Here is a 27,485-nt window from a genome sequence, read left to right on the forward strand (position 1 = left end):
TTTCATGACAAAATATTTTTTTAACACATAGTTCTCAAATCATCAGATCACCAAACTATTACCGGAAATGAGGCAACCGGATGTGATGTACTCGTTTAACACTTATCAATGTCCTCCAGTTCCATGACTTCACTTTCTATTGGTTCTGTATTCATTCTTTGACATGCCACACACTTTGTAAAATCACCGCTTTTGTGACTTGTCCTTATTAGTTTCATAACTCCATAGATCTTCACCAAGATAAAATGTGGGACACCATTCCAGCAACTCAAATGTTTTGAGTGTGGAACGTCATCTCCTAAGATTATCACCCCAATATCCAAAATATTCCCAAAGTTTATCAATATCCTTCGGTGAAAAAAACCACTGGTTAGTCCACAATAATCAATGCCTAAAACAAATTATGATTCAAAATAACCATACAGAACATACAGGAATGAGCCTATTAAAATTGTTTCCCTACAACTGAAGTAAAGTACAGCTACGTTAAAAAGACTTAACTCAAAGTATTTTCATATTTGTTAGCCGAAGTTTACATTAACTTGAGCCATTAAAGCCACCATAAATCCATGACTTACTTTTGACATTGGCCATTTATCAGTCTTCTTTACAAGAAGTATTTTACAAAAAACCAAATTTAAAAAGCATATAATTTAATTGCACAGTTGCTTAATCAAGTCAAAAGTCAAGATTTGTGAAAAATAATTCAATCCCACAGACCATACAGCCAACTGGGCCCACTTCACAATTCAAGATCATGGTTGACTTTCGGTTAAAACTCCGTTTGCCCAGCTTTTCCCCATAACCTTTGATCACCGAGGATATCAAAAATCCAACTTGCTTGGTAATACAGAAATTAAACATTGCTAACAGGAGATGAGAAGTCAACGCTTTTCATCCTGCACTCATCAGAACCAGAGTGCAGGAAACAGGCTCAGGAAAAAAGGACACTGATTTATTCAGAAAGAGGGTGCAGATTGATTGGCCCATTAGTGACATAGAAATGCAGCAAAATTAATTATCAATCTTACGTGCATCCAAGCAGATAGTTTCTGATCCGCCAGGATGTTGCAAATAGGAATGCAGGAGAGATTGGCACTCTTCATGACTCCTTTCCTTCATGAAAAAGGTGCAATGCAAGTATGACGTCTGTCGTGATTGGAACAAGGTCAGCCAGTGGATCTCATAGAATTAGTTCCCAGATTGGCCCATATTAATAGTCCTGATCAGGGACCACTGGCAGACAGATAAGAACACGAGTGTCAGACATCTTGTTAACTCTGAGCTGGCTCTGAGGGAGCTAGATCAGCATCCAAGGACTCTCCACATGTAAATACTGTGTGACAGGATACCAGTTTCTGTGGAGTTACACAAAACAGATCTAATATATCTAGCTTCTAGCACATACAAATGTATCTCACTGTGAGTCCAACTAAGGATCTTGAATTAGTTTCCTATATACCTTTACGTACATGCCAAATTCTTTAATAAATGATTTCCAACAACAGAATCACATCTAATTTTGGGCAAATCTTTGAGGTTGTAAGCACAGGATGGTTGAACATGATTAGCATGCTATTCCCCAAAAATGGTCAATGCAATGCATTGTTATGATCCACCAGACATTGAGACAAATTGTGGACATATCTGTACATCTCACAACATGGAAAAGCATGTACAACATTATTGGTTGATGTGGTTACCTCGATAGTAATTGGCTTTTATTGGATAAAAACAGTCGCAAAGTAGCAGTGCAAGTTAGCTAGTTTCACTTGTTCAAATTTGAAAAGATTTCCCCCTCGGGTAATCCAAAGCCAAATTAAGGGGTGGTACTCAAGACCAAGTACTGGACGTAGGCCCTTTCTTGAGTTTTGACAACATACAACAAATGATGACTTGTACCCATTAACATGCAGGATACTATTAATATGCTCTATTTCAACTTCAAGTTCACATTGCAAGCAGATGGCCAGGGTTCAATTCACAAGATTGCCAAGATGATTGATCTTGGAGTGCACGAACCAATAGGAGCCCCAATGCATATATTGACCAGTAGGCTTTCTGTAGCAGGAGAAAAATCTTTAGCTGATTTCTCAACTATCACTTTAAGGAATGGGAACTGAAAAGTTACCTTTTTTAAACAATTTATTGATTTTGAATTATGTTCTAGTTCAATTCTAGTTCCTCAACAACACTATTCCACAGTTCTGCTTGCCTTCCAACTTTGACTTATTTCTCTCTTTCAGATTCTGCTCATAATTACTCCACGTTTTTTTTTCAATTCGCTGATCTTGCATTTTTCTTAGTTGCAGCATTTCAATGAATCTCAACAAAAATCTCTAAGCTTCTTCCTCAATGGAGGAGGGAAATGTCAGTGAGTCCCTTCAAGAATTTCTCTTTCCTATCAAGAAAAAGTTTCCAAAAATATCTTGATGTTCAGGTAGGTGAGAACAAATCTCACAATAAATGTATACCATGACCGAACTGTTTACTGTTTATCTTCAACAGAACCCTATACATCACAAGTAAAGCCAGCATGAAGCACTGTTAGGGAGATCTGAATCTCAGTTTAATTTTTTTCTTTTGCACCCTTTTAAGAAATAATAGTTTGCAATCATCTTTAAAACACAGTGTAGCTGATGAATAGTAGAGTACATTACACATCACATCATTTTCATCAAGTTTTCAAAGTTACAAAGCAAGCAATTATTTTTTAAACAAAGGAAATGCAACACTATCCTATCTATAAACTGACAACCTGCCTGTTCTGAATTTAACTGTCTCCTTCATGATCAACAAGCCTATCATAACTCCAGGACAGCAGCATCTTGTGTGGGTCTGAAACTTATTTATCGCACAAATGAGAAAAATTATAATGCAAACATCATTTGTACAGAATTGCTAAGAAGAGTTACTACAGAAAGATATCACTTTACACTTCTACCACTCTTTGCAAGCATGGGAAAACAAATTTCTGGAGAGGATCGCAATAAAAGATCTTTAAAATAAGTCATCCACGGTTATGGAAATAATAAAGAGAATACATTGTATTCAATTTATAAACAACGAGGAAGTAAATATTTTTGGCTTTCCCAGTGGAGAGTGGAAGAGAACCAGAAAGATCAACAAAAATTACACATTTAATATCAGCATATACAAAGATAAATGGTCCCAGCCAGCATAATAACAAGAATACTATATTTAGCCTAATAGGACTAAGGAAGGATTGGCTCAACAAGCACACACTACTCACAAATACTGAAGTCAATGAAAATGAAAATTAGCAGTCAACAAAGGAGCAAAGGATCAACATCGCCTGTTTCACACTGTCTGCTAAAGTCAAAATTTCTCCGATTATCTTTGCACAGAATTCAAATCATTTATCAAGTTATGATGTAGAAGAAATTCCAACAAAAATGCCATTGCTGGAAAAAAAGCACAAACCAAATTTAAGAAGGTTAGGAATGTCCATAGACCTATTAATCTTGTTCAGTTCCAAAAACTGTTTGGGGAAATATGCTGCAAAATAACCACTATTTTCAAATCACATCAAGTTGCTTCCCAACTCACTTGATTTTTGTACCTGGATCAATCTTGCACCAAGACTGAAAACTGAAATTTGATATAATTACTTTCATTATAAATGGGCTAAATCCTGTTGGTGATTGGATCCTTTTCAGTAAGCTGATTGCACAAATGTGCAAAGGTTAGGAATCATATCAGGCGAGGAGATTTGCCGTCACAACCAGAAGTTAACTTGTTATAAAAGCCTGTTTTTCGCTGGTCGGGCCAGCATGTATTCCTATCCCCAATTTCCCTTTAGAAATTATTGGTAAGCTGCCTTCTTGAACCACTGCAGTCCATTTGTTGTATGTCAAGTCACAATACTGTCAGGAAGGGAATTCCAGGATTTTGGCTGAGCAAAAACAGAGGAAGGGCAATATATTTTCAAGTCAAGATGGTATGTGGCTTGTGGGGAACTTGCAGATAATGCGTTCCCATGTAACTGCTGCGGTAATTCTTCTGGAGTACTGGTCATGGATTTGGAAGGTGCTGTTTCAGGAGCCTTGGAGAATTTCGACATTGCTGGAAAAATCAATGGTGGAAGGTGCGAAGATTTGTAGATATGGTAGCATTCATGCAGGCTGCTTTGTCCTGAATGGTGTCAAGCTTCATTTGTGTTATTGGAATTGCATTCATTCAGGCAAATGGGAAGTATTCCATCATACTCCTGATTTGTCCCTCGTAAATGGTAGGCGGGCTTTGGGAAGTCAAGAGGTAAATTACGCACTGAAGAATTCTTAGTCTCTGACCTTAGCTACAAAACTTCTATGACATTTGTTTCGGGTCAATGAAAACCTCCAGTTAATAGTGGAAGATGCAGTAATGGTAATTCCAGTAAATTTATGGTTAGGGTCTCTCCTGTTAGAAATGGTCAATGCTTGGCACTTGTATGGGGCAAATGTTACTTGCTACCTCAGAACTGGATTTTGTCCAGGTCTTTCTGCATTTGAACACAGGCTGCTTCAGTATATGAAGAGTTGCAAATGGTGCTAAACACTGTGTACTCATTAGCAAATCTTCTAATCTTATAATGGAAGGTAGGTCATTGATGAAACAGCAGATGATGATTCGGCCTAAGATAGTACCCTGAGGGACTTGTTTGGAGATCATTAACCTCCAATAACCAGAATCATCTTCCTTTGTGCCAAGTGCGAATCCAACCAGGAGTGAGATTACTACTGACTCTCATCTTTCAAAGGGCTATTTGGTTGCATATTTGGCAAAATGCAGCCTTGATGTCAAGAGCAATTAGTCTGCTCACCTCCAACTCACATTTTTTTTGTTTAAAGGAAAAGAGTACATGAACCTTTTTGAGATCACCTGACAGTCTCTGTTTTTGTATTTAACTAACCATGAAAACATTAGGTCTGTATTAAAACCCTCCACTCATGACTCCAATTTCTCCATACATTCCATGCCAACTGATCCATCCCATTCATCCCCATGGCTCTTTATAGCTCCTAAACAAGTGATATATCAAACTCCATTATCATCACAGATCCAATCACTTAAAGTCAAGTGACCACTTCATTACAGGGAGAATTTTAGGGCTCCGGATTTAATTATCATCAACTTGTTTAAAATACCTATCCACTGTATTGCAGACTGGCTTCACATGTTTTCAAATCTATACAGATATGTAGAGTGGAAAAATAATCAGCTCCTGCACTTTATGCTTATTCAAACAGCACTTACAAATAATTTATTGATGGAAGCATTGAATAAAAGCGTTTCAAGTCTAACAGAAAGACAATTACAATTCCATAACTTCAGCAAGTTAATGTTTGCTGCTTCATCAGCATAACTACTCCCATGATCAACATGAAATTCATCACCATTTGATATAGCAGACAGAGTCCAAACATTCACTGATGAATAAAATAAAAACAGAAAGACAACCACAAACTTTAACAATAACAGTGTAATCTACTCAGAAATGGTCTATATTTCTGAATATTCACTTTCCTTTTTTCAGAAGGTGTGTTAGTAATTTAACAAACACAGGAACTAAGATTTAATATTAAATTTTATTCGTATGGTTTTTTTGGATGGCAAAGGCATCAATGTCTTTAGTATGTCAAAACATAAGTACCTCAGCTTTCTTATGCTGTCGTACTGGTGGAGAAGACGCTAGTGGTACATTAGTGGTATTGCTACTAGATAAGTAATCTAGAGAGTCAAAAGGTCCTGCTCCTCGGATGCTGCCTGACCTGCCGTGCTTTTCCAGCACCAAATCTTCCCACTGATCTCCAGCCCTCACTTTCTCAGAGTGATCTAGAGATCAAGGCTACTGCGCCAGGAGCATGGATTTGAAACACACAGTAACAGTTGGTGAAATTTGAGTTCAACAAATTGTAAAGCTGCAAATAAATCAGAGTCTGCTAACCATGAAACCATTGCTGATCATCATTAAAACTCAACTTGTTTGCTCATGTCCTTCAGGGAAGGAATATCTGCCATCTGCACCTGAGCTGGCCTACATGTAACTCCAGATCCGCAGAAATGTGGTTGACTCTTTATTTTCATTGGTTTGGTATTCTAGAACTAGGAGGCACAATCTAAAATTCAGGCCAGACTATTCAGGAGAAATGTTAAGAAGCACCGCTATACACAAAAAAGGTGGTAGAAGTCAAAACTCTCAAAAATGGCAACTGATGCAAGACCAAACATTAATTTTAAATTGGAGATTAATATCTTTTCCTTTCAAAAATATATCTAAGGTTATGGGCCAAAGGCAGGTTTATGGAGTTATGTCACAGATCAGCCATGGCCTCATTGAATGGTGGAACAGGCTTAAGGGGCTGAATGGGCTACTCCTGTTCCAATATTCTTTTGTGAGTACCTTACCCAAAAGGGTAAAAAGAAAGTAAAATTCTACATAGGTAGCATCCAGCAGGAGCCTTATACAATGCATAATACAGGAATTAAATGTAAACTAACACACTTATGAACTTCACTGAATAAAATGCAGAAAAAAAGAATCACGCCACCAAGTTAGCAGAAAAGAGGAGAGATCAAAGCAACAATCCGGCACCTCTTGGCCCCACAAAAATAAGGCACCAATTCGAAAAGATAAATGGCTCTTCTATCTATATCAGACGGATAAGACTCCTCACCAAACAAAAAAGACATAATGCATGGGCAACAGGCTAGCAACCCAATCAACATGCTTCTAACTCTTCTACCATCCCTTTATCACCAGATGGAGTCTTAAATCTCCTGAACTTCAATGATCAAGTTGTTCTAACCAATATCGAATGAAGAATCTCATAAAACAAACATTTCATTCAATAGAGAAAATATACCTCCTGCGCAACACTTCTGATTTTAGGAGCAAGTCCAAGAGAAAGCCTAGATTTTACAAGATATATTAGTTAAAGTTCAGAGGGGCCATTCCCAATGAACCAGCAAATTTATTCAAGTGAGTAACTGAGCAAGACCTATAAAGGCCCCAAGTTTAATCATATACCTTTCCTGAACTAGCCAATCTCAGGCACTTATTGATAGAGAGAACATTTATAATTCACAGAAGTGAAACGATTTCGCAGAAGTTAGAAAAAAAACCTTGGTTGCAACTTCTGATTACTGAGTCATATGGCTATCAAGAGGAAACACAGTTAGGTTTGGTTGTATCAGTCTCCAATGTGGTGCAACAGTCCATCTGTTTTGTCAAAACTCACATATGAATAATAGTGTTACCAGAGGGTGAATAGCACAAGAAAATTGCACTTTAAAATGAAATTAAATGATCTCGAAATGGCAGGAGATTATAAAAAGGCAAAAATAGAAAATAGAAAAAAAATGGGTTCATGACATGTATATCTGCACCTCCCCAGGCAAGACAGTAGTAATTGCATTTATATTGGAAAGCTAACTTCCAGTCCCACTGCTGTAAGATTACTTGCTTCATAATTGCTGGACAGTTTCTGCAAGAACGAGACAAACTTTAAAAGAAGCATCAGTCAGGTCTTGAGCATGAGGCCAATCTAACTCCATTAATTTCTTCCTTGCCTACAAAACACCTTGATCTGTTATCAGAACACAGGATTACTCAATAAGTGCAATAATAGTGTATTAGAACTACTAACATTAGAAGAATATTTAAAACGTGACCAGTAACCTGAACTTCAGAGTTCTCTTAGACGATATTATTGTTCCAGCAATACACGTCGAACTCAGTTCAGCAAATGCAAGTTAATTTTGGATTAGGTATGTGTTTCCTTATGAAGCAAGAAAAGCATATTTCAACTGACATATTCAGTAACATAGGTGGAGAGCAATAATTCTTTTAAACCCCATCTCCAGAGGCCACAAACAAAACTATATGTCAAGCTCTGACAACGAAAGATAGGTAATGATGGGATTTAGGACTATCATCTGAAATAGGCAAGCTTTCAGGTGTGTTCTCAATCCCAATGGTTTTTTTTAAACTGCTTTTGGACAGGGAGATGTACCTCCATGATAAGTGTCGTTTACAAATCTCTGTCCAAGGAAATGAAAATACATATCATTATTCTGAATGTTTTCCAATGTTTCAGTGCTTTAGACCATCTGTAATCTAATAGTATTATCCAAGTTCTGTGGCCTAAATAGATCAAGCTTTTTAAATGGTCCCAACCCAACATCATTTTACCAATTCATTGGCATATGTTAGCTCAATCTTTATGTATTTAGTTTGTATTTACTTCTCTGCTCAAATCAAACTATCAGTTTTATTCTATGTAGCCAATTAAAACAGAAGATAGAGGACAATTTAAACTCAACACTGATCACATGTTTTGCCCAGAAATATTTTTTACATTCACCAACAGCTTTTGACTTGAAATTAAAATAATTACAGTCGCTTTTGATGGATTTTGTGGCCATAATGCATTCATAAACAGACTAAACATTTCCCAATTAATTCTGTACCTGCTATAATAAATTTGTCTGTGCAATATTAAAGCCGAGATGGTAAAAAAGTCATTGCACATGCTCACTTTACAAAACGATTTCTCAAAGTAAATTTTCTAACAGTAACTGTCGGATTTTAATTTATTTATAAAACCAGATTTGGTGAAACCATAAAGCCCATGGAGAATTCGCCACTGAAGTGACCAAAATACAGAACTCTGCTACTTTGTGGGTTCCATATCAAGACAAACAAGGGATTTGCATAATTTAGGATCTTGTACAAACCTCATCAGGTCCCAAAACGTTACACAGTCTGTGGGCATATTTCAATTTACATTCCTGGTAGTCCTCAATCCTTGCTCTCACTGCTCCATTTTTGTAGCAGCAGTGGAAGCAGCGAGAGCAAGAACTGGAGCTGCCGGAAGGAAAATAAATTGTTTAAAAGCTTACCTTGTGTATAGGTGAAGCGCATGCTGAGCAGGAGTGGACACGGGATGGCTGATTAAGTGAGGTAATATATTTGGGCAGTTGCTCCACAAGAAACACTACTTAGGTAGTGTCCCCCACCCATCTTCCTCCTCTAACTAAAAATATAAGATCCTAAGCGCCAATTAGGTAAGTTACTAGTTTTGTTTCAACAGTCTGTTTAGGAATTCGGTGCAGTGAGAGTGGACGGTAGGGCAGTTGAATGCTCCTCCTGTAGAACATGGGAGGGAAGGGTCACACTGACTTCATCTGCAGGATGTGCACATAATTCCAGCTCCTTGGAAAGTGTATTAGGGAACTGGATCTGGAGCTAAATGAACTTCAGATCACTCGGGAAGCTGAGGGGGTAATTGAGACAAACTACAGGGAGGTAGTAACACCTCAGGTACAGGAAAAAGGTAGATGAGTTACAGTCAGGGGACAGAAAAGGAATAGGAAGACAGTGCAGGGATCCCCTGTAGCCGTTCCCCTGAATAACACGTAGACCATTTTGGATATTGTTGAGAGTGGGAGGGGAGAAACGACTTACTAGGGGTAAGCCACGGGTATAGATTCTGGCACAGAGTCTGTCCCTGTAGCTCAGAAGTGAAGTGGGGGAGAGGAGTGGAGCATTAGTCATTGGGGACTCCATAATTAGGGGGACAGAAAGGAGACTTTGTGGGAACAAGAGAGACTCGTGGTTGGTGTATTGCCTCCCAGGTACCAGGGTCTGTGATGGCTTGCATCATATTTTTGGGATCTTTAAGGGGGAGGGGGAGCAGCCCCAAGTCATGGTCCACATAGGCACCAATGACATAGGGTCGGAAAAGGAATGGAGATGGAAGGCAGAAATTCAAGGAGTTAGGGTGAAAGCTTAGACCTAGGACAAACAGAGTTGTTATCACTGGTTTGTTACCCATGCCAAGTGCTAACGAGACGAGGAATATATATACATTTATATATTTTATATACATATATATAATATATATATAAAGAGAGAGAGAGAGATAGTAATTGAACACGTCATTACAGCAATGGTGCAGGAAGGAGAGATTCAGATACCTAGATAATTGGACTTCATTCTGGGGTAGTGGGATCTCTCCAAATGGGATGGTCTACACCTGAACCAGAGGGGTACCAATATCCTCGGGGGAAAATTTGCTAATGCTCTTCGGGATGGTTTAAACTAATTCAGCAGGGAGATGGGAACCTTAATTGTAGCTCCAGTGTACAGGAGGTTGACAGTAGTGAGGTGCTGAATAAGGTTAAGGTCGCAGAAGTGTACCGGCTGGCAGGAAGGCGATTTGAAGTGTATCCACTTCAACACCAGGGCATCCGGAATAAAGTGGATGAACTTGCAGCATGGGTTGGTACCTGGGACTTCAAAGTGTGGTCATTTCAGAGATATGGATAGAGCAGGGACAGGGATGGTTGTTGCAGATTCCAGGGTTTAGATGTTTCAGTAAAGGTGGTAAAAGAAGGGGAGGTGTAGCATTTCTGGTCAAGGACAGTACTACAGTGGCAGAACGGATGTTTGATGAGGACTCATCTACTGAGGTAAGAAACAGGAAAGGAGAGGTCACCCTGTTGGGAGTTTTCTATAGGCCTCTGAAAAATTCCAGAGATGTTGAGGAAAGGATTCCAAAGATGATTCTGGATAGGAGCGAAAGTAACAGCGAGTTGTTACAGGGGACTTTAACTTCCAAATATTGACTGGAAAAGCTATAGTTCAAGTACTTTAGATGGGTCAGTTTTAGTCCAATGTGTGCAGGAGACTTTCCAAACATACTACGTAGATAGGCCGACAAGAAGCAAAGTCACGTTGGATTTGGTACTGGGTATTGAACCAGGCCAGGTGTTAGATTTGGAGGTAGGTGAGCACTTTGGTGATAATGACCATAGTTCAGTTACATTTACTTTTGTGATAGAAAGGGATAGGTATCTACCAGAGGGCAAGAGTTATTGCTGGGGGAAAGGCAATTATGAGGTGCTTAGGCAAGATTTAGGATGCCTAGGATGGGGAAGGAAACTGCAGGGAAAGGGCAAAACTGAAATGTGGAACTTGTTCAAGGAACAGCTACTGCGTGTCCTTGATAAGTATGTACCTGTCAGGCATGGAAGAAGTCGTCAAGCGAGGGAACCATGGTTTTCTAAAGAAGTTGAATCTCTTGTCAAGAGGAAGAAGGAGGCTGATGTTAAGCTGAGGCATGAAGGCTCAGCAAGAACGGTTGAGAGATACAAGTTAGCTAGGAAGGACCGAGAGAGCGAGAGCTAAGAGGACCAGGGAGGGGACATGAAAAGTCTTTGGCACGTAGGAGCAAGGAAAACTCTAAAGCTTTCTATAGGTATGTCAGAAATAAAAGAATGACTAGACTAAGATTAGGGCCAGTCAAAGACAGTTATGGAAAGTTGTGTGAAGAGTCCGAAGCGATAGGAGAGGCGTCAAATATTCACACAGAAAAAAGACAATGTTGTCAAGGAGAATACCGAGATATAGGCTACTGGACTAGAAGGGATTGAGGTTCGTAAGGAGGAGATGTTAGAAATTCTGGAAAGCGTGAAAATAAATAAGTCTGCTGGGCTGGATGGGATTTATCCTAAGATTCTCTGGGAAACCAGGGAAAGGATTGAAGAACGTTTGGATTTGATCGTTATGTCGCACTGTCTACAGGAATAGTGCCAGAAGACTGGAGGATAGTAAATGTTGTTCCCTTGTTCAAGAAGGGGAGTAGAGACAATCCTGGTAATTAAAGACCAGTGAGATTTACTTCGATTGTGGGTAAAGTGTTGGAAAGGATTATAAGAGATAGGATTTATAATCCCATCTAGAAAGAAATAAATTGATTAGAGATAGTCAACGTGATTTTGTGAAGGGTAGGTCATGCATCACAAACTTTATCGGGTTCTTTGTGAAGGTGACCAAACAGGTGGATGAGGGTTAAGCGGTTGATGTGGTGTATATGGATTTCAGTAAAGTGTTCGATAAGATTCCACATGGTAGGCTATTGCAGAAAATATGGAGGCATGGGATTGAGTGTGATTTAGTGGTTTGGATCAGAAATTGGCTAGCTGAAAGAAGACAGAGCTGGTGATTAATGGGAAATGTTCATCCTTGAGTTCAGTTACTAGTGGTGTACCGCAAGGATCTGTTTTGGGGCCACTGCTATTTGTCATTTTTATAAATGACATGGATGAGGGCAAAGAAGGATGGGTTAGCAAATATGCGGATGACGCTAAGTTCAGTGGAATTGTAGATAGTGCGGAAGGATGTTGCACATTACAGAGGGACATAGATAAGCTACAGAGCTGGGCTAAGACGTGGCAAATTTAAATTGAATTTAATGCTGAAAAGTGTGAGTTGATTCACCTTGGAAGGAGTAACAGGAATACACAGAGTACTAGGCTCTTGGTAGATGAGCAGAGATCTCGGGTGTCCATGTGCATAAATCCCTGAAAGTTGCCACCCAGGTTGAGTGGGTTGTTAAGAAGGCATACAGTATGTTAGCTTTTATTGCTGGAGTGATTGAGTTTCAGAGCCATGAGGTTATGCAGCAGCTATACAAAACTCTGGCGCAGCTACAGTTGGAGTATTGTGTACAGTTCCAGTCACCCCATTATAGGAAGGATGTGGAAGCATTGGAAAGGGTGCAGAGGAGAGTTGCCAGGATGTTGCCTGGTATGGAGGGAAGGTCTTATGAGGAAAGGCTGAGGGACTTGAGGCTGTTTGCATGAGAGATAAGGTTGAGAGGTGACTTAATAGAGACATACAAGATGATCAGAGAATTAGATAGGGTGCACAGTGAGAGCCTTTTTCCTTGGATGGTGATGGCTTGCATGAGGGAACATAGCATTAAATTGAGGGGTGATAGATATAGGACAGATGTCAGAGATAAATTCTACTCACAGTAGTGAGGGCGTGGAATGTCCGGCCTGCAACAGTATAAACTCGCCAACTTTAAGGGCATTTAAGTGGTCATTGGATAAACAAATAGATGATAATGGAATAATGTTGGTTAGATGAGCTTAAGATTGGTTTCACAGGTCGGCGCAACAGAGGGCCGAAGGGCCTGTACTGCGCTATAATGTTCCATGTTGTAAGTGCAGCCATTGTAACTTAGGCAAACAGACAAGCAAGATTCTACAACAGCAACCACATAAATACGAGCTAACCTGATCTTCATTACTGTTAATTCAGGCTAAAATAGCACTTATTCCCCTATATTAAATTAGCTCTTTCTGTGCTTGCCAACATTAACCTACACAAAGGTGTCACTCAGCCTAATGTGTGCTCAAATCCTTGGAATTGTGCTTGAAACAATGATCTAGAGATTTAAGTGAATCAAGGGATTATGGTAACATGGATGTAACACTGAGTTAGAAGATAGATATCTTCTTATTGGGTGGCAAAGTAGACTAAAGGAACTAATCAACTAAGTCCTCATCCTATTTCAGACGTTATGTTCAATGGCAAGAGGGTTACTATAAGTCAACTCTAATAAATTCATATGGACAAGTCTCAAGTAATGTGCCCAAGTAAAAATGCCACAGTGAGGGAGATAACAAAAGAGATAGAAAATAAGATAAAGCAGAAAAAGTGTGCTCATCACAAGTGTCATCTCAAAAAAAAAATTCATGAGCCAAACAGAATACAAAAGGTTCAGAAGAAAAGTGTAAAAGCATTTTAAGAAAGCCAGGAGGAATTATTAGGAATGACTGGTAGCCAACATAAAAGGGAAATCTCAAAGTCTTCTATATAGTATGCTGCTGGGCAGAAGAACCTGGGTGTCCTTGTGCATGAATCACAGAACGTTGGTTTACAGATGCAGCAGATAACTAAGAAGGAAAATGGAATACTGTCCTTTATTGCGCGAGGAATGGAGTTCTAAAATAGGGAGATTATGCTACAGCTGTGTAGAGTGCTGAGTACGGTGTACAGTTTTGGTCTCCTTACTTCAAAAAGAAAGTACTAGCACTAGAGGTGGTGCAGAGGCAGTTCACTAAGTTGAGAGAGTTGGGACAAGAGGAGAAATTGAGTAGACAGGGAATATACCCATTGGAATGTCGAAGAATGAGACAAGATCTTACAGAAACATATAAAATTATGATGGGAATAGATAAGATAGAAGCAGGGAGGTTGCTTTCTTTGGTGGATGAAACTAGAACTTGGCAGCATAGCCTCAAAATCAGGAGGACCAAATTTAGGACTGAATTGAGAAGGAACTTCTTCACCCAATATTTTGTTAATCTGTGGAATTCCCTGCTTAGTGAAGCAGTCAAGGCTACTTCATTGAATGTTTTTAAGGCAAAGATAGGTCAACTTTTGAACAATAAAGGAATTTAGCGTTATGGTGAACAGATGGCTAGGTGGAGCTGAGGCCACAAAAAGATAAACCATAATCTTATTGAATGGCAGAGCAGCCTTGAGGGGCCAGATTGTCTATTTCTGCTCATATTTCTTATGTTATTATAGACATATAAATAGTAAAAGAATGGTAAAAGGAGGACTAGGGCTGATTACAGATCAAAAGGGATTTACACATGGAAGCAAGAGGTATGAGTAAGGGATTAAATGAATCAAAAATGTTTGCTAAGATAACCTCAGCAACTGCATCAGTTTAACTTCAATGGTAGGGATGATTCTGAAAGCAATTATTTGGGAAAATTACAAGTCGCATGGAAAAAGATGGGTTGATTCAGAGGAACCAGCATGAATTTGTCATGAAGAAATCAAATTCAAGTAACTTTGAAGTTTTTAAAAGAGATAACAGTGGATTGATGATGAGGGCAATGCTCTTCACGTGGAGTACATGGACTTTGAGAAGGCATGCTGTGCAGTGTTACACAACAGAATTAAGTTACAGCTCATAGAATGAAAGGGTCACTTGGTGAGCAAGGGACAAATTCAAAGTCTGAGGATGATGCAAAAACCATCACAACGTAGGCACTGTAAACTGTGAGGAGGATAGTTTAGAAATTCAAAAGGACATTGGCAATTTAGTGGATTGGATGGGCAGGTGGCAAATGAAGTTCAATACAAAGTGGTGTGAAGAAATGCAGTTTGGTAGGAAGAATGTACGCAGACAACATAAAAAATAATATAACTCTTTAGGGAGTGCAAGAAGATGGACCTGAGCGTACATGTGCACAGATCACTGAAGGTGGCGAAACAGGAGTATTAGCTGGTAAGCAAGCACACAGCATCAAGGATTTTGAATCAGGGGAGAAAGTACAAGAACAAGGAGGTGATGCTGAACTTGCAGCAGACATTTGTTCGACCTCAGCTGCAGTATTGTGTACACATCTAAACACTTCCATAGGAAAAATGTGAACACATTGGAGACAGCGCAGAACAGATTGACAAGCATGGTTCCAAGCTTGAGAAAGTTCAGCTATGAGGAAAAACTGGAGATGTTGGAACTTTTTTTTGGATAGGAGGAGGGAAAGAGAAATGTGACACAGGTTATGTTAAAAAAAACTACAGAGAACTTGATTTGCAGCACAGTTTAAATTTGAAAATTACCAAAAACTTGCAAACACACTGCAGCATATCAGGGATGACGAGAGTTACCTGGAGGCCGTGTTTCAGTACGCAGTTTAACCCATTAGATTAACAGTTAGCGGTCAGGGTCAAGAGAGTTAGACCATCAATGAGGCAGGTATAGGGATCCAGGAGGTAGTGGTGAAGATGAGGCGAAAGTGGGTACTGCAGATTCTGGAGAGTAGAGTCAAGATTAGAGTAGTGCTGGAAAAGCACAGCAGGTAAGGCAGCAGCCGAGAAGCAGGAAAATTAACGTTTCAGGCAAAAGCCCTTCATTCTAATCTAGTACTGAAGATGACTCAGACTTTGAATTTCTCTTAACTTGAGATTCTTTCTTCCTGCTCAGATGACATTGGAGACTTTAGTGAGCAAACTGACCGTAGAAGCATGGTACAAGGAGCTATTCAAGAGGCGGGGAGAAAAGAAAAACGTAGTTGCGATCAAGACCAATATAGCCAGGGGGATGGACACTCTTCTCTCGACTCAGGATCGAGAGTCCCGAATGCTGTGGTGTCTGCCTGGTTTCAGCACCTGTTATCTGGGTTTTAAAGGAACTTGGGTGGAAGGGGAACGATCTAGTTTTTGTGGTCCAAATAAATACCAACTATACAGGTCGAAAAAGAGGAAAGAGGCTCTGCTGAGGGAATATAGGTAACTAGGGTCTAAATTGAAAAGCAGAATCAAAAAGATAATCATCTCTGGATTACTACCAGAGTTACAAGCAAACTGACACAAGGTCAACAGGATTGAAGAGCGAAATGCGTGGGAGAAATGGGTTTGAATTCACGGGATACTGACATTGGTATTGGGGAACGAGGGAGCTGCTGCAATAGGACGGGCTCCATCTGAATCATGCTGGGACCAGAGTCCTGGTGAATCATATAACAAGGGCTGTGGATAGGACTTCAAACTTGATTGGTTATTTTTGTGTGTGTGAGGTGGGGGGGTGGAATTGGTTGCGTGGAAAATTGGAAAGGGAGCCGAGCCAGAAAGATGCTGGAGCAGCAGTGGCAGGAGTTTTGGGGCACTCATTCACATGGCACAGTAGAAATTCATTGCAAGAAAAAGAAAATTACTATGGTATGAGGCAATGATGGCTGCCAAGGGAAGTCACGGACAGCATAAAATCTAAAGAAAAAACATACATAGTGGTGACAATTAGTGGGAAGCCAGAGGATTGGGAAACCTTTAAAAACCAACAGAGGACAACTTAAAAAAGCAATAAGTGGGGAGAAGAGGAAATATGAGAATAAGCCAGCTAGTAATATAAACAAGGATTTCAATAGGCTTTTCTATGTCTATCTAAAAAGTAAGAGAAAGGAAAAAGAATACATTAGACCACTGGAAAATGAGGCCAGAGAATTTGTAATGGGGAACAAAGAAATAGCAGAGGAAATGAATAACGATTTTGCATCAATTTTCACAGAGGAAGACATCAGCAGCATACCAGAACTTCAACATAGTCAGGGGGTATAGGTGAGTGAAGTGGCCATCAGTCACAAGGTGCTGGGGAAGCTGAAAGGTCTGAAGGTGAATAAATCATCTGTAGCGTATGGACTACACCTCAGAGTTCTTGGGGAGATTGTGCAGGCAATCTTTCAAGAATCACTGGAGTCAGGGTGGGTGCCAGACAACTGGAAAACATATCATATAACACCCTGGTTTAAGAAAGGAATTGGGCAGAAGGCAGGAAATTATAGCCTGGCTTTGGTTGTTGGTAAGATTTTAATGCCTGTTATTAAGGAAGTGCATGTTAAATTGGGCTTATTCAGCAGAACTTTGTCAAAGGGAAGTCATGCCTGACAAATATGCTAGAATTCTGAGGCAGTAACGAGCAAGTTAGACAAAGGACAGCCAGTGGACACGATCTATTTGGATTTCCAGACAAATTTTGACAAGGTGCTGTACAGTAGCCTGCTAATTAAGATAAGCACCCGTTGTGTTAGGGCTAAGGTACTGATATGGATAAAGGATTGGCTGACTGGCAGAAGACAGAGTAGGGATAAAGGGGTTCTTTTCAGTTTGAACTAGTGGAGTTCTTTGGACCGTGGGAGGAAATCAGAGCACCCGGAGGAAACTCACGCAGACAAGGGGAGAATGTGCAAACTCCACACAGACAGCTGCCCGAGACTGGAATCGAACCTGGGACCCTGGTGCTGTGAGGCAGCAGTGCTAACCACTGAGCCACCATGCTGCCCAGACTAGGACAGTGGGCAAAGAAGTGGGAGGTGGAATACAAATGTGGAAAAGTGTGAGGTAATATACTTTGTTCAGAAGATTAGAGGTGTAGACTATTTTCTAAATGGGAAAATACTTAGGAAATCTGAAACACAAAGAGATTTGGGAGTCAGAGTCCAAGATTCTCCCAACAGGCAGTTTAGCTGGCAATTAGGAAGGCAAATGTTACAATAACATTTATTTCAAGAGGGCTAGAGTCCAAGGGCAGAGCTGTACTGCTGAAACTAGACAAGGCTGTGGTTAGACAGTATTTGGAATATTAGGAGCAATTCCTAGACCCATTATCTGAGGAAGGATGAGCTAGCATTGATGGAGTTCCAAAGGAGGTTTACAAAAATGATCTCAGGGATTAAAGGATTGTCATACGACAAACAGTTGAGGACTCTGGGTCTGAATTGGATAAAGACCCGAGGACACAGCTTCAAAGTGAAGGGATGAGGAGAAATATCCTCAGCCAGAGGGCGATAAATCAGTGGAACTCATTGCCACACAGGGCTGTGGAAGCAGGACATTAATTGCATTTAAGACAGAGACAGATAGGTTCCTGACGAGTAAGAGAACCAATAGTTATGGGCAGTAGACAGGAGAATGGGGTTGAGAAACATATCAGCCATGATCAAATGGCAGAGCATACCTGATTGGCCAAATGGCCAAATTCTGCTCTGATATCATATAATCTTATGCAGATCAGTACCACTGTCAATCTGGTTTTCTCATATCAAGGTTTCACGAGAATGTTTTTTCAATGTTTCAGATTAGCTATTGAACTATCAAAATTCATGAGTGATTCACCCATGTTGAATGTAACTGAGTCTTCTACAGCAACAGTGGGTATTGTCATGTGATAATGAAACAATTCAACTGACAAGCAGTTGCTCTGCAATCTTTGCCGTACTCAAGGTTTGATTTTGTCCATTTAAGTACACTTCTGGTGACAAGGTAATAATTCTGACTGTTTGAGGACCCAATATGATACATGCTTCTAAAGATTAGCCCAGTGGCTGTTCCCTAATCTCACAGCACAATGGGTTTTGAGCATCATCTCCAGGACAGAGTCCTTCTTCTGCAAATCTTGGAGTAATTCTTTACTAACACTAAATTCTACCTTTGCAAGGCAGTCATGAGATGAGTTAGCTAACATCACAACGTCCAGCTCAAAAGTAGCTTTATATATGGTTATTTCTGCCAGAGGATACATTACTGCGCCTTACTCACACCACCATTTATGGTCTGCTCTATGTGGGTGTCTAAGATTCCCATGCATGTTGTAACATATCCCATTTCAAATGCTTGATCTTGTATGCAGACTTCTAAAGTGAATAAAACATGTAATTCTGAGGTGGAAGTTCAAAGCTGGCTCCTAACCAGAGAGCAGCATTCCTTAGCAGAAAAGGAAATCAAGCTATACACCTTCACATGAATTTTGGTACAAAAAAAATTAGGTTATCTTAAACACAACAATCTACAGTGTATATTGATTCTCAGTTATTCAATGGCAAAAATGCAAGTTCTGCCAGTACCTTGCCACTTCTGATCACTCGTCCAAACCTATAAACAAATTACTGTTGATTTCACCTCTTTTTCTCCTTCGCGTAACAACACCTTGGCAACAATGTATTCCTGTTAAACACATTAAAAATCTAGCTCTTCAACCAAGAATTGTGTACTTCTACTCCAAATATCTTTTCGTTTTATAGTTGTTTTTGTTCCACTGAACCATGTAAAATGTAGGAAATGCCACCAATCCCAACTTACAGACCATCTGCTTAACTGATGCATTGGTTCGAATATCAAACTTCAGTCCTTCTTTGTGCCACAATCACAATCTACACTGTAGTTACTTACTCTCTTGAATTTAATAGCCATAACAAAAATGATAACTGCCAAGATTATAAAAGTAAATTGATAGTGAATTGACAAACTGTTGAATGCTAAACTTTCATTCAAGTTCCCAAGATACAAAATATATATGACAAATACTGAATTAAGGAATTTCCTTATTAACAAAACCTACTCTGCAAGCAGGATAAAGATTCCCTTGGTATTTTTGAAGTTTATAATTTTGGAACATAAAAAATAAAGTTTTCTACTTCTTATCTAAATGATCAAACGATGCTCAGAAAAAAAGTGTTTTGACCGCACTACACTGGAGCACAATGTACTCCACCCTTTGCAAAACCAGTCATTTCAATCTTGATTATACTCCAGGCCAGATTAGACCATATGATGCCAGTGCAGAGGTAGGACATTCATCCACCATACCTGCCCTGCCTTTCAATGAGATCATGAACAATCTGATAAAACTTCATTTCACTTCCCTCACTTTTCCCCAAAATCCTCAATTCCCTGACTGGTATAAAAATCTATCTCTCTCAGCCTTGAACATACACAATGACTCAGACTCAACTGCCACCTGTGGTAAATAATCCCACAGATTTACAACCTTCAGAAGAAATTTCTCTTTCTCACTGTTTTAAGTGTGCAACTCTTGATTATGCCCTCTGATCCTCAACTCTTCCATAAAGTGGGGGAGGGGAGGATACCTCTCTACACCTACTCTGTCAAGTCCCCCAACATTCTTGTGCGCTTCAGTAAGGTTGCTCTCATTTTTCTCAACTCCAATACTGGAGTACAGGCCTGACCCACTCAACCTCTTCTCTTAAGAGAATCACATCAAACACAGGATCAACATCACAAATCTTGTCTGGATTGTCTCCAATACCATATACATTTCTTCAAATAACAGAACCAAAACTGTCAACAGTATTCCAGCTGTGGTGTGATTAGGACCTTGGATGGTTTTAGCAAGATCTCCTACTTTTTAACTCCAAAAAAAAAGTATAAAAGATGGTATCCCATTTGCTTTTCCTATGACCCGCAGATTTTGTGATTTATCCATTAGTACTCCCAAAATCCCTCTGTTCTGAACCTTTCTGCAATCCTTCTCCATTTAAATAACATTTAACTCCTTTATTTTTCCTGACAAAGCGCATAACCTGACATTTTCCCACATTCCTTCGACCAAGTTTCTGCCCACACACTTAATCTGCCTATATCCCTCTGCAGTCAAAAAGTATGGCGCTGCAAAAGCACAGCAGGTCAGGCAGCATCTAAGGAGGAGAGCCAACGTTCATCAGGAAGCCCTTCATCAGGAATGGGCTTTTGACCGAAACGTCGAATCTCCTGCTCCTCAGATGTTACCTGACCTGCTGTGCTTTTCCAGCGCCACACTTTTCAATTCTGATAATCCAGCATCTGCAGTCCTCACTTTCTCCTAAATCCTTCTGCAGACTCATTATGTCAGGTCAATAGCAACTGAGCAAGTTAAATAGTCACATCTTTGTTCTATCCTCTCCACAGCGGAAGGATTCAGCAGCTAGTCTAAAATAAGATCCCATGGTGCAACAAATACAATTTGCTTTTGTATTTTTCAGGGGACGACCAGAAAGCCTTAATGGCCTGAAGGCTTCAATGTTGCAAAATTCTCTGCTCAAAATCAGAGGAAATAATGCAAGCTTCCAAGAATTCCTGTTATTAATGTCTCTTTCACATCATGTATGCACTGACCTATCAAAACACTAGGAGGTCTGTTGAAAAAAAACTCTTGATTTAAAAAAAACTGTCCATTTTAAACTGCTCTTCTGAGGGACAGAAAAAAAATGAAAACATTCTGTGTCCACAGCAGTGAGTTTCAAGTTAAAAAGTATGATATCTGAAACTGTAAGGAGCCAAGTTAAGCCATGTTTCTACAGCATCAAATAAAGAGGCAAAATATCTGAAACAATGGGAGTGAAAATAAAAAAAAGGATCAAAAACACATGTGCCTCCCACCCTTTCCCTTTCCTATGTAGTACAGATTGGATCTAAAGCAGAGACATCATCCCACTTGCTTAAAAATTCAATATATTCATTTTTGCTTCAAAAATTTACATCATGTTTTTAAATTCATGCAACAGCTTGCCAGTAATTTTTCTGTAATATAATAATTTTCATAAGTAAGAAATAACTAATCTGATCTTAAATGAATAAAGGATCATATAATTTCTAATCAATCTGCAAGATGTTACAAACTTATTCTGTGAATGGTGCAGCACTAAAATGCTATTTTGATTGTTGAAACATGATCAACGAAACTACTATTTTAAATAAATTCAAAAAGCTGTCAAATAAAAACTTGAAACATAATATTAACAAACAATAAAGTGAAAACCTGCTGCAAGGATTCATCCGTAAGCTTATCCTGGTTTCCCACATGTACTTTCTGTAGAAAAGGGCAATGGCAAGCAATTGCAATCAGAGAAATGTCACTGAGTTGTTTGCATCGATATGCAATGTATTTCTGCAGTCCTGGACTTTGCGATGCTATGGAACTCACTCCTGTGTCAGAAATACTCCGACAATCAGAAACATTAATTTGGATTGTGTTTCGATTCTTTGACGCAATTCGCATAAGCACATCATCGGTGATCTGCCAAAAAACAAGATGACAAATGATTTATTTTTAAAATAATGCATTCAAAAATTCAATGAATCACTATTAGCTTTTGAACATCATATCAAAACACAGCTTGTTCAAGACTTAAACTTCCTTGGACTGAAAGAAAATACTACTTGCAGGAAATGATCACAACAAAAAAATTCTAATAAAATCATAAAGCCTCTCATGTTAACCTATAGCTGTTGTTATCAAGTACATGTTATTCTATAACGTGATGATTGTGTTCTTGCACACTATCACGTTTTAGAAACAGCACTTAAAATGTTGGCAACGTAATCGTGTTACAGCCAACACTCGTTTTAAAAGTTCAAGTTTTAGAAACAGCATCCCCATTTTGTCCATCGCATTACGGAGAACTTGCATTAACGAAACATGTTATAGTGGAACGATCTGTATGAGTATATTAGAATGCCTCATCTTGTAACATATGGTTAATAAAACATTACATCTTGGAACAAAAAGACACTTAATTTTCAGTGCAACATTAAGTATTCTTATCACAGGCGTAACACAAGCAGAATGCATCAAAAGAAAACTCAATTCCACTTTGGCCCATCAAGCTGTGCGAACACAATAATGAGCAGTTTTCCTAACTAGCTAATTCCAGCTGATGATGCAAGTTGGCATCATATCCCAGAGTGAAACCTATCTTGATAGATCATGCTTATTCTTTTTGTCTTATTAATTACAGACATATTCATTGGAAAGATGGAGGGACTACCTGATAATGCTCTACAAAATTATAAGAGGCACTGATAGGTTGAACAGTCAGAGGCTGGAAGACAGCTCACGTTCAAGGTGAGAGGGAGAATGTTTAAGGGGAGAAGTGCAGGGAAAACCCTTCACATGGAAGGTGATGGATGCCTGGAACATATTACCAATGGAGGTGGTGGAAACAGGTATGTAAGCAACATCTAAGGTGTATCTTGATAGACACATGAACAGGATGCAAACAGAGGGATAGAAACTGCACGTGGGCATTAAATGGCACTGACATGGTAGGCAGGAGGGCCTGTTCCTATGCTATATTGTACTTATGCGAGTCTGTAGACTTTCTTTAACAACCGAAATATATTATATAGAACTTTCTAAAAGTTGTTTATTTAAGATATATGAGAGTGAGAAAAATGTTAACATTTTGTTCTGCTGTGTGCTTTATCATGCTTTTAGACACTATTACTAAGACTCATATCCAGCGAAATTACTATCTGAACTCTCAACTGATTTGAGTTTCCATGACATGGACTGTGAAGACAATCCTAGGAGTCCGTTTCAAAGCCAACAGAATTGTTCACAAATCTGAGTGCTTGAATTTACCTTGTTTTAAGATCCTCAACTACCCTGAATCATTCACCTCAGAGAGAAACAAAACTTGGTCCAAAACTCAATACTGTTGCCTTCTGAACTGAACACTGTATTTTTAAAATGAACTTCAAAAAAACTTGTTCTTCCTAGACTCTTCTAAATGGAAAACAAGGTGAATCAATTCAGATATATGCTTTTTGTGTTGTAAACATTACAGTTTAAACAGCTTTCCATCGATACCACAGGGGTCTGCAGTTACTTGTTTGATTTTAATTTAAAGGTCATTAGAGAAAACCTCTCTTGTAAAAGAGCATATTTTTGATGGTTGGACCTCATCACATTTCCTTTGATAATTCCTGATCCTGAAAGAACCTCAATTAAGCAAACACAATCTAAGTTATCAACAAGACAGTCAAGCTCTCAGTTAAATCTTAAATTAAGGGTTCATCAACTATTACACGTTAGAATGTATGGAAGGTGGATAAATCTCCTGGTCCTGACTAAATACATGCTAGAAAACTACAAGAGGCTAGGGAAGAAATTGCGGGGCCCTGGCTGATATCTCTGCATCATCGTTAGCCATGAGTGAGGTCCCAGAAGACTGGAGGATAGCAGATTTTATGCCCATATACAAGAACAGGAGGCAAACTGAAGTATTTCTAAGAGGAAGAAAAACCTGGAAACTATCGACCAATAAGCCTAACATCTCTGGTAGATAAGTTACTTGAGAAGATTCCGAGATAAGATATACATGCATTTGGAAAGACAGGGTTTGATTTGGAGCAGTCAGCATAGGAGATCATGCCTCACAAATTTGTTAGAGATCTTTGATGAAGGCGCCACAAGGTAGGCTGCTCTGGAAGATTAGATCGTATGGAATCCAGGGGGAGCTGGAAAATTGGACATACAATTGGCTTGATGGTAGGATGAGGGGAATAGTGGAAGGATGCTTGTCGGACTGGAGGTTTGTGATCGGTGGAGTGCCTCAGGGGTCGGTGCTGGGCCCATTACTCTTTGTTATCTGTATCAATGATTTGGATGAGAATATGCAAGGCATGATTAGTAAGTTTGCAGATATCATTAAAATAAGTGGTATTGTGCACAGTGAGGAAGTTTATCAGAAATTGTAGCAGGACCTTGATCAGCTGGGGAAGTGGGCTGAGAAATATCAAATGGAGTTTAATACAGATAAGTGCGAGGTCTTGATTTTGGAAAGTCTAATCAAGGTAGGAGTTTCATGGTGAACGGTAGGGCCTTAAGGAATGTAGTGGAACAGAGGGACCTTGGAGTTCAGTTGCATGGTTCTCTGAAAATGGATTCACAGGTAGACAGAGCAGTGAAGGAGGCTTCTGGCACACTAGCTTTCATCACTCAGGACACTGTATATAGAAGTTGGGAAGTTATGTTGCAGTTGTATAGCACATTGATAATGCTGCACTTTAAGTATCATGTTCAGTTTTGTTCATCTTATAGGATATGCTGAAACTGGAAAAAGTGCAAAAGAAATTTACAAGGATGTTGCCAGGACTCGACAGTCTGAGAGGTTGGACAAGCTAGGACTTTTTTCTTTCAAGCATTGGAGACTGAAAGCGGGATCTTATGAAAGTGAGTAAAATTATGAGAGGCATGAATACGGTGAGTGTACTCAGTCTTTTTCCCTGGGCTGGGGAATCACAGACTAGAGGGCATCAGTTTTAAGTTTAGAGGATAAAGAATGAAAGGGAACCTAGGGGGCAACCTTTTTTTACACAGAGGGTGGTACACACATGGAAAGAGCTGCCAGCAAAAGTTGTTGAGGCGGGTATGTTAACAACATTTAAAAGACATTTGGACAAATACATAGATAGGAAAAGTTTAGAAGGATATGGGCCAAGTGCAGAGAAATGGGGTTAGCAGAGATGGACATTTTCGTCAGCATGTACCAGTTTGGGCGAAAGGGTCTGTCTCTGAGCTGTAAGACTCTATGACTCTATGAAATCTATGACAGAAATTAACTGAGGATAATGACAACCAAGACAGGACACAGAACTTCACAACTATGAAATAAAAACTTCTGCACTTCTAAGAAGTGAAATAAATTTGAATGTTGAACTACAAACATAGGAACAAAGAGTAGGAATAAGAATAAACAGCCCTTCGAGCTTGCTCCACCATTCAACAAGATTATGGCTGTTCTAATTCAATGCCATATTCTTGCTTTGTCTTCTATTGGTGCCTTTAATATCTAAAAATGTATCAATCTTTTTCTTGAATATATTCAGTGACTTGGTCTCCAAGCCTTCTGTGACAACGAATTCACAGAGTGACAGAAGAAATGCTTCCTCATCTCAGTCCAAAATGGCTTATCCTGTTTTCTGACCTGGTGATACCTGCTTCTAAACTACCCCAAGCAGGGAAAATATTCTCCCAGCATCTAGGCTTTCTAACGCTGTTAGAGTTTTATACATTTCAGTCAGATCCCCTTTTATTCTTCAAACCTCTGGTGAATCCAGGCCCAGTAAAACCGATCTCTCCTCACACAACAATACTGCCAACCTAGTGAACCTTGGTTGCACTCCCTCTATGGCAAGTATATCCTTCCTTTAGTAGGAATACCAAAACTGTAATACTCAAGACACTGTATAACTGCATAATACACTCAACTTTGGAATTCAAATCCTTAAACTAAACGAGATTAACAACAAGCAAACTGGATTTTTTTTTCATGGGATGCGAGCAAAATTGGCAAGACTTGCATCTTTTGAAGATCCATAATCATACTTAACGGAGTGGCTTACTGGGGCCATTTCAGAAGGCATTTAAGAGTCAACCACATTGTTAGGGATCTAGATTCACCCTGTAGGCGAGGCTTGCTAAGAATGATAGGTTTCTATCCCAGAGGGGAATTAGTGACTCAGGATTAGTACTTATGACAATCAATGCTCATTTCATGATCACCATTCCTGAGACAATCTTTCAATTCCAGATTTCCATAGTTGGAAATAATGCAGGTGAGAACAATGAGTAGGTACATGCTGTAAAAGCAAAATGTCATGTCCAGGATGACATCACTTGTAGAATAATTAAAGCCTGCCTTTTAAAAATGCCAAATTTCTATCCAACGTATAACTTCCACCATTTAAAACTGTTTCAGTCATTTGCTCTAGACTCAAATTGAGCATCATTACAACAAACCCCATTTTAAAATAAATCTTTCAAAGTTCAATAAAGGTTGAATGTTAAACAAAAATTCTTACTTCACTCAGTGAACAAACGACTTCTCAAATTATTTTGCCAGCTGCATTAGGAAAGTTATGCAACACTATTTTGGGCTGCTGTAAATAATAAATTATTAAATCAGGTACAATATTGTTCCAGATTATCCCACATTAAGTGAATGCATGCATCTTTGAAAACTATGAGGCTAAAGTAACAAATTTTATGGATTTAAATTCATAGTGAAAAGTTTTGGTTTCCCATTTTGCACAACGAATTAAAATTTCCAGTTGTAAGCTCTACAAAACTTCATATGAATGATTTATTTCAATAGTCAGGAATCAAATGCTCATCAATAACTGCAACTGAACTCAAGTCTACTTTCTGTCAGATGTATACTGAGTTATCAGTTCACAAAAGAAGAACAGGAACACTATCCCACTCAGCCCTTCTAGAGTTCAATCAATAAGCTAAACTAACAATATATTATCTTCAAAAACTGGAATTACTGGCATGTATTATGAAGTTTAAAGCGTGTACTGTACCTTTAAGAGAGACTGAATGCTGTTTTGCACTGAAAGTTTACACGCACCTGTCATATGACTAGCTAGCAGTCTCAGAGTGTACTGGAAAATTGAAAATTTGTAACATTTGGCTGTGAAATAGATACCAGAGTTGTTTTGGCAACAATTCAAATATAACCAATCAGCTTAAATTATGTCCCAGAATACTAAAACCCAATTGTTTTTGGATTTATTGTTTTGCCAACACCGAACCAGAGACGATCAG

At 39.2% G+C, this 27,485-nt stretch overlaps 1 protein-coding gene across 6 annotated transcripts in view; it reads right to left on the reverse strand.

Moving 5' to 3' along the window:
• The window catches only part of fbxl17 (F-box and leucine-rich repeat protein 17), a 782,194-nt gene that overhangs the window by 724,410 nt on the left and 30,299 nt on the right, over positions 1-27,485 (reverse strand). For all 6 annotated transcript variants that reach the window (XM_072583628.1, XM_072583627.1, XM_072583631.1 and 3 more), the window contains exon 5: positions 21,909-22,166. In XM_072583628.1, the coding sequence (XP_072439729.1) occupies positions 21,909-22,166 (258 nt within the window). The remainder of the gene's footprint in view (positions 1-21,908; positions 22,167-27,485) is intronic.

This window comes from Chiloscyllium punctatum, chromosome 2, assembly GCF_047496795.1.
Source record: "Chiloscyllium punctatum isolate Juve2018m chromosome 2, sChiPun1.3, whole genome shotgun sequence".
Classification (NCBI taxonomy): domain Eukaryota; kingdom Metazoa; phylum Chordata; class Chondrichthyes; order Orectolobiformes; family Hemiscylliidae; genus Chiloscyllium; species Chiloscyllium punctatum.